Consider the following 17,325-nt stretch of genomic DNA (forward strand, 5'->3'; position numbering starts at 1 on the left):
CTTGGCGGGGCATGCATGAGTGGTATGAGACACTTTTAGCATGAGGTATCGCATGAATCCAGGGGTAACTGGTTCTGCACTGAGCTGGTTTGGATAGATTTGTGTTGGATATTTCAAGCATGCCCCCCCCCCCCCCCAAATGAACTACTAATCCACTTGTACTGCATTGTATGAGTTTGTGTTTTTAAAATATCAAAATTTAAAATATCATTTATATCATTTATTTTCTTTCAATTTCAATCATTCAATTTTCTTCCCCCTCTCTCCCACATATTTTTTGCAAAATCTTTATATATATATATATAGATAGATAGATAGATAGATAGATAGATAGATAGATAGATAGAGATATATATATATATATATATATATATATATATATATATATATATATATATATATATATATATATATATATATATAGATAGATAGATAGATAGATAGATAGATAGATAGATAGATAGATAGATAGATAGATAGATAGATATATATAGATAGATAGATATAGATATATATAGATAGATAGATATAGATATATATATATAGATAGATATAGATATATATATATATATATATATATATATATATATATATATATGTGAGAGAGAGAGTGAGAGAGAGAGTGAGAGTGAGAGAGAGAGAGAGAGAGAGAGAGAGAAAGTGCAGTGTATTATACAAGGTTTCCAGACAGAGAAACAGGATTTTTTATTCTGAGGTCCTTCAAGTGAAGCACTCAGCTTGCACATTTTCAGACTGAAAAATCCTGTTTCTCTGGAAACCTTGTGTACTACACTGCACTTTCTCTATAGAACCTTCATCTACAGTATACTAGACATATATTAAAGTCTCTTCTTTTTTTTTTTAATTAACAGCCTTGCCCTGCATCCGGAGAGATCACTGGTTGCCACAGGGCAGGTGGGGAAGGATCCCTACATCTGTGTGTGGGACACATTCAGCGTGCGCACAGTTTCCATCCTTAAAGATGCACATTCGCATGGCGTGGCCTGCCTGGCATTCAGCGCTGACACTGGTGAGGTGAGCCTCTCCTGCTACTCCGGCATGTTCACTCATGGGTTTCAAGATGGCAATGGCACAGTGATTTGAATGCTATGGGTCCAGTGGTTGAAAAGAACCTCCCCATTATAGATTAAGATTAGTAAGAAACCACATAGACATACTGAAATGTTTTCCTTTGTTCAGAAAGATACCAGAAAAATGTTTTAATTTTTAAAAGAATTGTGCCATGGAATTACTACTGCTTCTGTAACCAAGATTTATTGTACTTCCTGAATTTTTACTCCTTCCTCCACCAGTATTGTAATCATGAGCTGTCTTGTTACAATATCCAGGCTTGTTACTGTAACCTCTCAAACCACACTGACATTTAAAGTGCCACATGAGAAGTCAATGGTTTGAATCGCAATCACATCACGAGCTGCCAGCAGCCAAGTCTCAGTGAGGATACTTGTTCGTTATACATTGCGACTGGCAGGAATCTGTCGGGCATCCGCTGCCCGCATGAGATTTAAAACCTTGATGCTCCATACATAATATCAATGGTCAAAGCCCCATCCATACCGCAAGTACTTTGAACCTGAAGTATGGCTCGGCTTGAAATACCATGCTTCAATTCTCATGGAAGACAAGCATCGAGACTATTCTCTGTCCTGGTTCCTAGATGGTGTAACAAACTTCCGCTTGCTGTCTGGACAGCAGAGTCCCTTGCAGACTGAAGATGCATCTCTTTGTGGAAAATTTAAATGACCACTAATCCTGCTCTTGTGTTGACTCCCTTAACTCTAGCACTGATTTTTGGTTGTTGTTTATTGCATTGCTGTTGAATGCTCCTATGTTGACTAACTGAAACTCTAGTACTTATTGTAGGGTATTGGTTATTACAGGGATTGTTGTCTGAGAGAGAGCAAAAATATTTTGCTCTTCTAGGAATCAGCATTGATCCCTGTATTTCAACAGCATTCTAGTTCCTTGGTATCTTGGACTCTAACCTACTGTACTGGTTAGGATACATTCTATGAGTAAATGACAGCATTTTTGTAAGTCCCTCTGGATAAGAGCATCTGCCAAATGCTGTAAATGTATAATGTAAATCTTCTATAGTGCACGGAGTGTTGCTCAGCTATGCTGCGTGATCATTGACTTTCAAACGAGCAGTGACTGGTTTTCCAGCCCATCTTTGTTTACTGTATTACTGATATGGAAAAGCACCGGTTTATTACTCGACTACATGAAGAGGGGGGAGGGCATGTGCATGAAGCATTTCCTTAAATATCGCTGAAACAACATTTGGTCAACTGAGTATACCCAGCAGATGTTTGGTTGATTTAGGATGTTTTGAATTGTGAAATTTTAGTTTTCTTTGTGAGCTGCATTTTATGTATTGAAAGTTTGGTACGATTGGGAGAAGGTTTGGTCTTAATTCTTATGATTTAAATAATCTTACATTGCCTTGTGTATGAAATGAGCTAGTTAAATAAACTTACCTTGCCTTGTCTTATTTAACAGGCACCACATTACATTTTATAATGCCATGTAGATGGAAAAGCAGTTCTGTGGCAAGATGGACAGTATAGTTTACAATATAGTACAAAATAATCTGAGAAATGTAATATGGCTTGATCAAAAAGACAAGACTTCTGAGGAAAAGTTGCTGAAGGTCTGCAAAAACTGAAAGGGTGACTCAGCCTCCATAAATCCACAGTCTGGCAGATGACTGGGAGAAACTCATCACTGCCTCTCTCCCATGGAGCAAGTGTCCTACAAAAAACAATGCAAGGGCATGTTCTAGAATCCATACATGATGGCAAAGAAGTCCCGTAGTGGCAACTCAAGATCTGTAGGAGCTATTGTATTTAATATCATAGGATAAACCCACAGTGCCACCCAGTTCACGTTTTTCTAATCTCCACATGGATGTTCCTCAGAGCTACTTGAACAGTGTCCAGTGAGTCAAGATAAAGTTTAACTTTTTTGTTAAAGGCACTCAGCATTATAGTTGGACGGAAAAAAATGGAAAGACGTCGTTCCAGCACCAATACCTCGTCTGAATGTCCAAACACATGCAGCGTGACGACAATACAACACAGAGGAAGTGTTGTATTTTACAGTGGTCAAGTCTTAGACCTGACCTCAATCTCTTTGAAATCCTGTGGTGTGATCTGAAACGGGCCATTCAAGCAGGACGTTCCAAAAATATACATACAGAAAAAGCTTGGTATGGAGGAATGAGCTAAAATAGCTCCTAAATGTGAGTGACTGAGCAGAGGTACAGGAATGGTTGAGGTGGGTTTACTGCCATTAAGGATGTTCCAAGAGTTACTAATTATAAGGGCACATATAGTTTTTCCATCAGTAACCTTAAATGTTTAATCCATTTAATCAGTAAAACTGCAGCTTTGTAAATTATGCTATTATTAATTAGCTGATTGCATGAAGATTAGAACATTTCAGTCATTCAAGCAAAAATTCTGATCTTTCCAAGGTGTTCCCACACTTTTTTATGAATCAAGGTGGTGGTTGTATTGGTGGTGATGTTATGTTCTTGTGGTGTTGTCACTGAGAAGGGCATTTTTATGAATGGTGTCCCTCTAAAGATGACACGTTCAATACTCACAATATAATGGTATTCTATGCGGCTTTCCTGGTTTATGGTAATCTGTGTTGCTGAGAGGAAAGATGCCCACCCAACTAGTACACCAGCCCTTGCATTGTTCAGTTTAAAATGTAGAGCCATACTATGTAATATTACCCTAAAACGTGTTGAGGAGAAGATCATCTTCTCTGGGGAGACTGCAGGACATTCTTTCTTGGAGATAGGCCAAAATGGCACTTATACATCCATATTCCACAATCCTCACCAGGGGATCTTACAGCCCAAAGTGGAGCACATTATCCTGCTAAGATGATCTCGCATGAACTGCGAACCTTTACAGAGGCGCAGATGGTATTTTTCACTCTTGTGCCGACGCCTGTGCATTCAGTCACTCCTACAGGGCTGGAAAATGGGAAGGCATGTCACTCTGTCTGCTGCCAGTGGGGTTGTACTAGCTGTTTACAAAGTAATTGGTTGGGTGAGGGTAGCTAGAATTAAAACATCAGTGTGTTGGCAGAAAGGGATACTGGCAGTAATATGGAAATGGTCTGAGAGTAGGATAAAAGCAGTCATTAGGAAGAGAAATTCATAAATATTTGAGTCTCAGAAATCAGTATTGCCAAAAAAGAAAACATGCTATAATATGGTTCTTTTTTCAAAGGGAATCGGTTTGCTGCTATTTTTTTTCTCTATCTACCATCTGTAGAGTAAGGTCAGTTACCAAGGACAATTGTGTTTACACATTTCTATCTACTTTTCTGAAGATGCATTTACAATAGTAGTGCCATCTCTGAAAGGAAGCGTTATGCAAATTTACACATACCTTTGACTAAAGAATCCATGAAAGTGTTCCTCAAAAATATATTTTGCATAAGCATTTATTGACTACCCCTAGGGTTCCAGTGTAACTGTGCTTAAAGTAATAATTCATTTCTAAATATAGTGAAATTTGTCTGTGGTAGTCTGCAGTGTACGGTTGATGTTCTTTTGGATATTCTTTTAAGTTGTTAACCACAAGAAAGAACAAACCATAAATTTGCATTTCCCTCAGTCAAGTATTTTTCAAATTCTTTTTTATACTTTGCTCATTTCCTTTGTTAATCACTGTTTCCGTGAAATAAATAGTTTTTTTTTTTTCTCCTGCTACTGGTTCCAAACTCTTCATATATTCAGTACCATTTGTTTTGATACACCAAAAAAGCCATGTTAAGAGCCACCAACATCAGTCTAAATTATGTCTTTGCATTTTTTAGTTGTAATTCGGCATCCATATCCATTGCATCTACTTTATTACTTAACTGTCTAATTAATACATAAAATAGTGAAAACAATCACAGCCTTTTTAAAGTTTGTCAAACCAACATTTATGTACTTTTTCATCTTTTCGTTCTTTGGCATTAATAGGCAGGCTAAATAAAGAAAATGTAGATGGATTAAAAGTGGTTAGCATCTTACTCTTAGAGGAGACAAGACCCACTATGGATTACAACAAGCCTAGACAGCGAGCCAATTGTAAAACCTCTATGGCCTCTTTCTGTCTCCATGTGTTTGCTGTAAAACAGATCGGCTCTGGAGAATGGCTGTGTTCAGCAGCACTGTCTTGCCTCCATGGCCGCTGCTGTCTGTGTCTGCTTGCGGCCTGGGAGTTATTTGCATTTGGAAAGAGACGGATGTCCTGCACGGAGGGTTCAGGTGCCCAGTTTTAATGAAGGCATCACCTACGACATGCTCGGCTTGCTCTTCAGGGCTATAATAGAAATGGTGTGGAGGTGAGGCAGAATATTATGTTGTCCACTCTGGGGAACAATACATGAATCCTCCTTCTCAACACTAGTGATGAATCATGAGCTACAGTGTTGGCAGTTATTTTTAGTTGTATAGACCCTACACTGTATGAATCTGCTCAGTAGGGCTGTGTAGTAGTAGTAGTAATAATAATAATAATAATAATAATAATAATAATAATAATAATAATAATAATAATAATGCATTTTATTTCAGTGCACCTTTCAAGACCTAAAGGACAGAATACAAAAGACAGATAATTAAAATACAACAAATATACATAATATACAAAAACAGCAATCTATACAACAAAGGGGAAAGGGTTAAATCAAGTAAAAATGTAAGAATAATTCATGGTGAACAACAAGTTTTTAGTTTTTTTCTTTCTTGAATACTTGCAGAAGACTAGAGCAAGAAAGTTCTATAGACAAGTCTAAGCTCTTACAGACGAGAGATGGAAGAGTAGCTGAGGAGGAGTGAAGAGTTCTCTGTGGAGAGTAATCTTGATGAAGATGATTGTGATATAAAGGAGTTAAACCATGAAGTGCTAGGACCCATATCTTGAAACGTATTTTGTTTTATGGGAAGCCAGAGAGGATTGTGATAAGCAGGGGTAATGTGTCCATGATTATGACTACAGGTAATATGAGAGGCAGTCTTCTGAACCGGCTTTCTTGACATTTTACAGGTAGTTCAGCAAATGGAGTAGTACAGTGTTCCAAAGCATATACTGATGTTTCTGTACCAGTGTTTGATAGGAATGGATGAAGTCTGGACATATTTCTAAGATGAAAATAACAGGTACGAATGAGTCATTTAATCTGGGGCTCCACTGACAAGAGTACTATCCAAAATGACACCAAGGCTCACTTGTGTACTGTGAGAAAGAGTATTGTCATTAAATTAAATACAGAAATTGGACAGTTTTGATGTATTGGATTTAGAACCAATCAACAAGACCTCAGTCTTATTACAGTTCAGCAGCAGGAAGTTATAGGTCATATACAATGAAAATTATTAACACCACAGGGGTCAGCATTGGGCTTTTTAGGAATGGGTTTGACAACTTCCATTTTTTGACACTGTCCCCTGTACAAAAGGCAAAAATGAGTTTATAATATTAATAATGAATAGAGAGGCAGGATTTGAGAATAGAAGTAGGAAAAGGATTAAGTTTAAGGGATGAATGTAGGACCAAAATATTGCCTTGCAATGCATTTTGCATCTGTGTTGTGCCTTGCAGTATAATAAGACACACTGCTGAACCCTTGCTGTTGTCATGCTTAGCCTGCATTATTTTGGCAAAGATTGTTTACCTTTGTTGAATCAAATATGTGTGATGCTTCATCAAAACATATACAGAACATTGATCTGGAACCTGTGAGACTGGACAGGACACTCAAAGCACACAATTTTAAAAAAGATTTGTTAGAAAGCGCATTTGCATATTTCCTCATTCTGCAATATCTGTATTATAGGGACAAGTATTGTGGTAACATGCAATAAACGGTATATTGGCATGCAGTAATGCTTAGCATGGCATTTTTTTTTTTTGTTAGGGGTTTTTACATTTGGGGTTTTTATTTTGGTTTGTGTGTCTAAGACCATCTGTCTGAACATCTTGCATGTTATACCTCCCCTCTCTCCCTGCTTCTCATTAAGTTAGTGAATTTTAGTTCAATAAGCGCTTGTTGTATTTTCTATTTTTAGCGTCTGGTGTCCGTGGGGTTGGATGCTAAAAATACAGTGTGTGTTTGGGACTGGAAGAAAGGCAAACTCATTGCCACGGCGACGGGACATTCTGATAGGGTATGGACCTGGTGATATCTGCATCTTTTCCTTTTGTTGGGAACTTTGGAGCAAAGTATTGCTGTGTCTTATAACGGGATCCATGTTTTCATCTGATTCAGATATTTGACATCACGTGGGATCCGTTTCAGCAGAACCGACTCGTAAGCTGCGGGGTCAAGCACATCAAGGTAAGCTCAGGGACGAATCATAAGTTATTCCATGTTATCCAATAAGATGGTCAGAGATCTCAGCCATAGTCGACTAGATAGTAGGCTTGATCCTGTTTGATTGCTACTGCCATTGAGCCCCAGTGTAGAGTTGCTTGAGGGGGAACTAACCCTTATGGCATGATTCTGAACAGTAAAAGCTAGAGGATGAAATATCAGTGCACGCTAGTAGGTCTGAATGTGAGGTGGGGAACGCAGCTTAATTGGATTCTGTGTGGGTACAGTGTGGATTAAAAGATAATGCAAAATCATCCTTTGAAGCTGCATGTCATTGCAACAAGTGACCTTTCTGTGATCTGTTTTGAACTATGAATCTGTAACCTGAATACTATAATGCAGTTGTTGTTGTTGTTTGTTGCTTTATTTTGTTTACGATGTTTCATATCCCCAGTGTGCTCTTTCATCGTTATCATTTCTTGCCTGCATGTAGTTCTGGGCGATATGTGGAAATGCACTAACACCCAAGCGAGGCATCTTCGGCAAGACGGGGGACCTGCAGACTATTCTCTGTGTAGCGTCCGCTAAAGGTGACATCACCTACTCTGGCGCTCTAAATGGGGACGTCTACGTTTGGAAGGGGCTCAACCTGATACGTACGGTGCAAGGTGCCCATGGGGTGAATATAGTTCTCTTAATCAATTTCTATCAGGTTTGCTCATATATGTGCATGCACAGATGTTTTCCTACTTATTGACATACATGAGCACATAGATGGATGTAGTTTACAATTCAATAGTGAATGTCTTCAGTAGAACTGTGGAACTTCAGCTTGTGCTCATTATGCACTGACTTCCTAGCTAATAGGAAGTAGTTTCTTATGCATAGTGACTGTTTCAGGAGAGAAGATAATAATTGGTGGTGGAAATGGTTTTATTTTCGATTTTGTGTAAAGGGAAAAAAGTCTCTCCTGAATCGAAAAATTGTCTTATTTTCTGACTGATATCCAGTGGCTCTTCCACATTTCAGATAATCATCAGAGGTTTTGCCCCACATTCTCTGCCACAGTGGAATTTAATCATCACGCTCAGTATGTGGGGCTCAGTAAAGCAAAGGCCTTTGGCACAGAGTCAAATGCTGCACTTCGAGGGATGGCGATATTTACTGCTTCCTGGAAGTTATGTAGAGTTATGTTAGAGAAATCAGAAAACAGCGATTCTACCACTGAATTCATTTGGACTCTGTAGGCAGGCAGTGGTGAGGCTCAGAGTGGAGCAATGTGACGTACAGAATACATACAGTGCCATCAGTCACTACCCCCAAAATTCAGAAGCAAGAGTTCCAGTTAGAACGGGTTCTCAGTTGCACACTATTTACTGAACACCAGTTTTTCCATTATATCTGAATTTTGGGGGGTAGACTTATTTTGAGGTATACAGTTTTTGTTTGCTGTGTCCACATATCTTTTTGCTTCATTGTGGGCACTTGTGTGCATGTGTATGGATCTGCATGCGTGTGCATCGCCGTGGTTTCCTGCAGGCAGGGATCTTCAGCATGTACGCCTGCGAGGAGGGCTTTGCCACTGGTGGGCGAGATGGCTGCATCCGCCTGTGGGACTTCGACTTCAAACCCATCACCAAAATCCACCTGCGGGAGGCCGAACATGGCTACCAAGGTGCAGCCCGGAAGCTCCCCTCTCACGTTCACCCGCCGCTCACGTTCACCCGCCGCTCATGTTCACCCTGTGCCTTTACTGCAACTGGATATAACACACATTTAGTGGAGCAACACAGATCACTGGGTTCCCACATAAGCCATAGCAAGCTTGAAATGTCCAATGCAAGTAAACCGCTGACAGTGTAGGGTGAAAAAAGAATTTAGGACATAGAAAGGTTTGCTAGACAGGATGTGGACAGGTTTGCTAGACAAGTATATGATTTTTGGTCTTCAAATGAGAAAAGAATAGCTTGGGTTTATTACTGTAGTACTGTGCTGATTCTTGTTAATTGGGACTCATGGTGATTGGGAGTGACAGAGCAGACACACACACACACACAAGCAAAGTCTCAGCAGGTGTGCTGTGATGATGGAGGAGTCTGTTTTTCACAAGGTGTGTTTAGCTGTGTAATTAAGTTTAATTATGTTGCTCCCGACTAATGAGTCTGCATGTCATCAACAAATATCTGCTGGGGAAAGGTGTATCGACTCTTCTAATTATGTCTTGCTGAGGTGTAAGGCATAAGAAAGAACCAAAGACATTTTGCATCTGGTCATGAATGCATGATGATCTTTACAAGACAAGGATAGCAGAAACCAATTTGCGCACAAACAGCGCATTGAGGTGAAAAGTAGGGACGGAGACAATGATTTGTGGCATTTGTGTTGTCTGAATATTTCATTGCACAACAGGGCGATGTTTGTTTATTTATTTATTTATTTTGTTTCGATTTGCATGAGTCAGAAAATATGTGTTGTGAAATTGTTACAAGTTAGTGCAGTCTCCTTTGTTATATGCTAACCAATTCTTGCCCTAATTATATTTATTTATTTTTACAACATTGTCTTTTTTGGATGCATTTTTTTAAGAAGAAGGAGACCTGTGGTTTATTAAAGTTCATTATCAATGATCGTCCTCCAAAGTTCCCTGTTGAATTCCAATGGCTGACCTTTCTGGAGACAGCTGCTTAATTAAAGTGTGCTTGGTATTTCCCTCTGCTCCTGCAGCAAGCCTGTGTGTGCGCTTGGCTGTGTGGGGGTGTGTGGGTGTCTAAGTTACCCCCTTCTGATTGTTCACCCTTCGCTCTGAACTCACGCCCGGTTGACACCACAGACGATGCTGGATACCCTGCATTCGAGCTCCACCGGTGCCAGCTAATTAATGCCTCAGGGGTTTTCAAATCAGAACTGGGTGGAAAGCCCTATGCTCAACAGCTTTTATCAAATTATACAGAATCCCAATTATCTGGAATTGCCCAGAATCCCCTTGTGGCTGGAGCATTGTTGTATGTTGACATTTCACTTCCGAGCCACGAGAAGTGAGTTCCCTGGCCGCCACGTGCTGCTCTCTTCATCTTTATTCCAGAGGAGAGAAAGAGCAGTATCCATGATAATTAAAATATTACCCCCCTTGCCAGCCCAGGCTTGTTGGGGGTTTGCCACCACTTACACCGCTTTTTCTGTTTGGAAGGCCCAATTCACCTCAGTTGCAAGGGTGGATGACAAATATTTCCCACAATGGTTTCACATTTTTCACATTTTTGTCACTTTTTCCTTTATGGCTTAATTAATGATTGAATAAAATAATGTTTGTTCAAGCTGTGTGTGTCCAGGTGTGTGTGCATGTTTCCTGTAATCTGGTTGCCAGGTACCCTCCCCATAGAGATGCTGTATTTGCGTAGATTGTAAGTGACTAGTTGGCAGATGCTGGTGTTTACACACTTGCGGTCTCTGGCAGGAGAGCTCTGTGTGCATATGAGATGTGAGCACGTGAGATGACGGCGTGTGCATGCATAAGGTAACTTGCCTCAAGATGATGACAGGGCTTGCGCATGGCACCACCATTTGCAACCGTTTCCCCCCTCCAATCGGTGACATGCTCATGCGTGGACCACAGGAATTTCCTCTTCCCCCTCTGCATTGCTCCCTACATTTGCTCCAAATAAATTCTGACTCCTTCCTTGATCTCACTCACTCACTCACTCACTCAATTACACACACACACACACACACACACACACACACACACACACACACTCTCGCTCTCACTCTGCCTGAATCTGGTATTCACTCAGTGAGCTCTGGCTAAGAGGTTGCCTGACACGGTCAGCCAATTGGATGCCACTCTTCACCTCAAACCAGCCTGCCGCTGCAAATTGAAACACACTTTTTTAAGGCTTGACTGGTAGACAAATGGATGCCAGATGGATGGAGTCATGACGCAAAGTCTTAGTCATGACCCAAGTCTTAGTGGAGGCTGCCATTCTTAAGGTTTGTGAGCTGCAGCAGAAGCTATTGGTTTGCAAAAGTTTTTTTGTTCCTTTTGCATAATTGCGTAAAATGAAAAAGGAAATCTCCAGTGCTTGTTAAACTAGGACACTTTGCTATGTTAAAAGAACTGAGATCTCCATACAGCCATCTCCCACTGTACTCTGATAATGATGTGGAGGAATAGCAAGGAGTCTCTTCAATGGAATTTCCAAACTACTTTTGAAATCTCTATCTCTCTCTCTCTATATATATATATATCTTTCTTTCAGGGCTGTCCATCCGCAGTGTGTGCTGGCGGGCTGACCGCATCTTGGTGGGCACTCAGGACAGCGAGATCTTCGAGGTGATGGTGCGGGACCGGGAAAAGCCACAGCTTATCATGCAGGGTCACAGTGAGGGCGAGCTCTGGGCCCTCACCGTCCACCCCAAGAAAGCGCTGGCAGTGACCGGCAGCGATGACCGCTCCATACGGTCAGAGACTTAACATCATGCGCTCTCACGCTCTCTCTCTCTCACTTTCTTCCCCTTCTCTCTGTGTGTGTGTCTGTCTGTGTGATGTTTTTATGTGAAAGTCTGTGACATAGTACAAAATTCTGTGGCATAGCACAAGAGGCAGGATTAAACGCAACAGTCAAGATGACATTTTGATATCTGACATCATTCTGACATCATTCTTTCTTTAGAAGTGGCCTTATTTTTATTGAAAAGTTTCAATAAAAAATACAATTGCTTGACTTCACTGTCCTGATAAGAATGGACTATACATAAGCAATGCAGCAACGCTTTGCATTAAACAGCAGTTAGTTTTTGTACTTGTGGCGTGCACTTATCAGCATGGAGAAGGAACCGTGCGTCCCCCTCTCTCTGTTGACCAGGCTGTGGAGTCTGGCTGACCACACTTTGCTTGCTCGCTGCAATATGGAGGAAGCTGTGCGGAGTGTGGCCTTCAACAGCGATGGCTCGCAGCTTGCCCTGGGCATGAAGGACGGGTCCTTCACCGTGCTCCGCTTCAGGTATGACATACCTTTGCCTGCTCCCTCACACCGCCCGGTCGTAGCATGTGCAGAGTGTAGCAGGGTGTATATAATTTATATGTGTTCATTGGTGATGGGTTCCATGTAGACTTAATGAGCTTTTCTTGCCCCAAAGTGTCATTGTAGATTAAAAGACTGGAAGCATTAGACCTGAATTGTATTAAGTCAGCTGTAATTGAAATTAATATAAGAATGAGAGTCTTTTGGAAATAGCATGTCCTCTCAAGGTTGTCTGTGTGTGAGTGAACACACATTTACACACACACAAACACCACTTTAAACACTGTAAACACTTTTATGGTAAAATCAGTGGCTTAGAGAAATGCATTCATGGTCTCTGATCTACTCATCATGGCTACTTTACATTAGTTATGCAGTAGGTGTTGCCATGTTGCCATGCCGCTGTGTTGCCATGCCACAGTGTCGCCTTGCAGCTGTGCTTTTCCCCTAAGCCGTGGTAAATGGCTTTGCAGGGCTGTTAATCGATAGGTTTTGAAGTGGCTAATCCCCACTGTGCCCTTTGAAGCACTCTGATCGTATTTGCACCTTGTTTAAAAAACAGATGGACTTTTTATCCCCAAAGAAGCCAACGAATTATTCCATTGCACGGATGGATCAGTAGGCAGTTTCCTGAAGATTTTTCGCTCAGGCTGGACTGTTGATAAACTCGCCAACAGCATCAGGATGTATTTTTTAAAAAAAAAAATTCAAAAAGAATTAGAAATGAGTGTACTTCATATGGATTTGTTGAACAAGTTAATGAATTATTAAAAGCTTAAACAGTCAAAATATGTAATGCATCTTTCTCATCTAATGGTAATGAAGCTTTTACATGAATAATTGATTATTCATTCACATCACCTGCTATCTATGTGACAAATGGAGCCACATCCGTCACTCAGTCGCAGTGGGAAACACGTGACAGTCATTAAGTAGACGATTGCTTCTTCACACAAGCGCTAATCAAATGTCAGCTGGGGGAATTACTTTTCAGTGCAACAACACAGGCCTGATGAGGCGGCGCCAACCCGATTTGTTGGCCTCGATTGGAAGCGGCGCCGTGGCAAGCAGCCCGATTTAACTAAGGCCACTAAGCGTTTTGGAGATCCGAGGAGGGCAGGGCCAGGGGAACTTTCATGATCTGCAGCTGCTCAGGCGGTGTTAAACCAGCGTTCTGGGATGGTGGCTTCTCTCCAGATCCTCACAAGCTCTGGCATCCTGTCAGCCAGACTTGTAGAAGGACTGGCAGCTGGAGTGACGATGTCCGTGCTGAAATGAATTGACCTCTGAATTGACATCAGCGGCCCTGGCGTTCCAGGATTATGAGTACATTCTTACTCCCAAGCAAAGTACTTTCCTTCAGAGCATGAATATTCTAAATAAATAATACATTTCCTCAAAGGTTCTCTTAACATGCGGTATAACCGAGCAACGATTTCACACAGCATTCTGCACAGCTTTTGGAGAAACCAATTTGTTCTCCCTATTGTTCTCCCACATCAGAGACATGACTGAAATAGTGCACATCAAAGACCGGAAGGAGGTCATCCATGAGTTGAAGTTCTCTCCTGATGGTGCCTACCTGGCTGTGGGTTCCAACGATGGCCTGGTAGACATCTATGCCGTGGCCCAGCGCTTCAAGAAGGTGGGCGAGTGCAGCGCATCCAGCAGCTACATCATGCACCTCGACTGGTCTATCGATGGCAAGTTCCTGCAGACCAATGACGGCATGGGGGAGCGACTGTTCTACCGAATGCCAAGTGAGCTCCACCCAACTCATAAACACTGGTGCTGGAGACGCAGCAGCCTCCTGTGATTTTTGGCTATAAGAAAAGCATTCTTTGTCCTACATCGATATAGATTGTTTTATTTATTTATCATCATGAAATTTCTTGAACTTTCATGATCATTCAAACAAAATAGTGGAACGTACTAAAAGTGTTTCACCTCTAACAAAAAATGTTTATTTGGACAGTTTCCTCATGACAAAAACACTAATTTACTTCAGCAGTGCACTACTGTATACAGAAAATCTACCTAAATTCCAGTACAGTATAGTAGAGCTACATGACATAAACAAAAAATATATACATAAATATATACATATTGTTACATGGCAATATGCTTGGCATATTCAAACACAAACCTCTAGAATGACTACAGTTGGTTAGGTGCTCAAAGCACACAAAGGTTTTCATTTTTATATTCCAGTTTTGAGGTAAAAATAACATGAAAGACCAATACTGGAGTAATGATAAACACATTCACGTTCTATTGTGCAGCTATAGTGTACAGTAGCAGCTGGGAAATTACAATTGAGGACTCTGTCAGTGGAATGGTCTAGAATGTTTTGCATATCAGCTCCATACAGGCTGCCCTTAACCTTGGCTTGCCCTATTCATTTCTCTGGTGTTGTTTAACAGTATTTCCTATGCAACATAAAACTTGTTGAGGGGGGAAATGTTAACAGCTTAATTTCAGACAATACATTACATTACACTTACATTTATGGTATTTAGCACACTCTTATCCAGAGCAACCTACAAAAGTGCTTTGTCTTCTACTCAGAGTGCACCCTAGCTAGTACAATGGGTTATAGTCAAAGATACACTTGAACTAGGATATTGCTAGGTACAGGAGTCAATGGTGATACCTAGAAAGAATGACAAAACGAGCATAAGTGCAATACCAAAAAAGGATAATTGCTAATACGGTTCAATTAATCAATTGTATTGCGATACAATATTTCCACAAGTGCAGGATTAGTAGTTATTTAATATACTCAGCAAATAGGGTTCATGTTGTAGCTGTAATTTTGCAGTGTGTATTGGTGTTTCTGAAGCAGTACCAGAATTGGTCCAGGACCTGCTTTGAGCTTTTGAGTTTGCTAACAGAGAGCATGCTAAATGGGTCTTGCACTGGTTGCAGCATTGTGTCATTGTTGTTATCTGAAAATAAATAGATGAGCTTTCTATATGTGCCTGTACTGCTTAGCTAGAATAACATATTTTTTTTGAGTTCTTCTAAATGTGTCATTTTCTTACTGAAGCTGGTAAATGTGGAATGTGATTCATTTGCTTATATGCCAGCTGGGAAGCATCTAACTACCAAAGAGGAGATCAAAGGGATTCACTGGGTCTCCTGGACTTGTGTGATTGGGCCAGAGGTGAGTGGGATTTGGCCAAAGTACACCAGCATCAGTGACATCAACTCTCTTGATGCCAACTACAGCAGTGCCGTCCTGGTGACTGGCGATGACTTTGGTTTGGTCAAGCTGTTCCGCTTCCCCTGCCAGAGAAAAGGTTATCCGACATTTTACTCATTCTTAATTAATACCCAATGGGCAGCTATTAGCAGTAGCGGTCAACGTTACTCACAGGACTGGCCTGTATTCTGTGGCTTTTGTCATAGGAGCCAAGTTCAAGAAGTATGTCGGCCATTCTGCTCATGTGACCAATGTGCGGTGGTCACATGACCATCAGTGGGTGTTGACTACAGGGGGAGCAGATCACTCATTGTTCCAGTGGAGGTTCTTTCCAGAAAGCATCATGAATGGAATTCTTGATCCAATTTTGCAAGGTATGGCACCACTCAGCATGTGCAGTGTATTCAGCGTCTAATTTATCCAGTGCTGCATTAAAATAAGATAAATTAATTTGCCTGTACAAAAAAATCAATTTGGAATAAATTTCCTGCCTGAGAGAAATCTACTAATGGTGCCATACCATTAGTAAATCTACTAAAGGTTCAAATATTGGTTGTATACTGGACTGTGTGTTCCTGCTTGGCTTGAGAAAGCAGATTTTGAACATGGAGAGTTACACATCTGATGTAGGAAATGATGAATTACTCTTGAGTGTGAGTTCCATTTATGTATCCACCAGATGTTGCGTGAAACAGGAACTTTTGGAGTAGTAGGAAAAAGACTCATTCCTCAAATCATCTTCTGGTTGTAATCTGATGTCAGTTTTCTCTTACTAAGGTTTTTTTATTCTTTGCATGATATTGTATGTTCTAGAGGATGCAGAGCAGAACCTTTGGGTCTGGATAAAAAATCCAGAATTGCAAAAACAAGTTACTTTTGCTGCTGATTGTACAATGATTGGGGTGCCAAACATTCTGGGATGATCAGATTTGTCACTTTAAGAATGTTAGTGAGAAGTTCCATATGTAGTATCTATTCCAGCTTGTATGTATATATAAAAAAAAAAAAAAAAAAAGTAATTCACATCTTACACTATTTGCCATGGTGTTTCCAGGCTCATGGTTCACTGTATGTACAGAACTCAAGAAAAGCAGGCTAGTCTGACATGAGTTTTAAAGAGCAATTGAAACAAGCAACATCTTTTTAGTGAACAGAATGCACAACAGAAAGTAGCATTCAGTGCTTGAGTTTTGTTTATAATTCAAAGCAGGTTAGCAGGCAGGTGTACTCGCGTATTAATAATGGATATTACATATTGCCTTTGATAGTTCAAATTATGAGGCGTTTTATGAATTGTGAACTCTTGCCATCTGGTAGTTTGTGCAAATCTAGGTGGGGAGCACAGAAACAGTGTTTTCTGTGCGTATTAAGCTCCTTTTTCTGCATTCTTGCTTTCTCCAGATGGATGTGCTGATTCTAACAGTGAGGAGTCTGATTCCGATCTGTCTGATGTGCCAGAGCTGGACTCTGACATTGAACAGGAGACACAGATCAACTATGACCGGCAGGTCAGCACCAACTAGCTCACACACCCAAAACTGTTTTAAGTAGAAGACAGTAAACTATGTCTCTGGCCCTTTTAAAATTGAGTCTGACTTTCCAGGGTGTCAATCACTAAAAAGCTAAATGCCTGCAACAAGAGCTGGTTTATGATACTTCCAGGTGTAAGGGGCAAATTCCTTTCAAACAAGTCTTTCTAAATTTAGATAGGTCTGCGAAAGCAAAGCTAAAACCTATATTCACACACCA

At 40.6% G+C, this 17,325-nt stretch overlaps 1 protein-coding gene across 1 annotated transcript in view; it reads left to right on the forward strand.

Annotated features, from left to right (window-relative positions):
* Positions 1–17,325, forward strand: part of LOC113588837 (echinoderm microtubule-associated protein-like 6) — a 53,246-nt gene that overhangs the window by 6,281 nt on the left and 29,640 nt on the right. The window contains exons 2-12 of the mRNA XM_035529940.1: positions 873–1,035; positions 7,106–7,204; positions 7,306–7,374; positions 7,844–8,029; positions 8,890–9,025; positions 11,607–11,808; positions 12,213–12,350; positions 13,875–14,131; positions 15,461–15,673; positions 15,783–15,950; positions 16,978–17,084. Coding sequence (XP_035385833.1) covers positions 873–1,035; positions 7,106–7,204; positions 7,306–7,374; positions 7,844–8,029; positions 8,890–9,025; positions 11,607–11,808; positions 12,213–12,350; positions 13,875–14,131; positions 15,461–15,673; positions 15,783–15,950; positions 16,978–17,084 — 1,738 coding nt within the window. The remainder of the gene's footprint in view (positions 1–872; positions 1,036–7,105; positions 7,205–7,305; positions 7,375–7,843; positions 8,030–8,889; positions 9,026–11,606; positions 11,809–12,212; positions 12,351–13,874; positions 14,132–15,460; positions 15,674–15,782; positions 15,951–16,977; positions 17,085–17,325) is intronic.

The sequence above is a fragment of the Electrophorus electricus genome, chromosome 9 (assembly GCF_013358815.1).
Source record: "Electrophorus electricus isolate fEleEle1 chromosome 9, fEleEle1.pri, whole genome shotgun sequence".
Taxonomy (NCBI): domain Eukaryota; kingdom Metazoa; phylum Chordata; class Actinopteri; order Gymnotiformes; family Gymnotidae; genus Electrophorus; species Electrophorus electricus.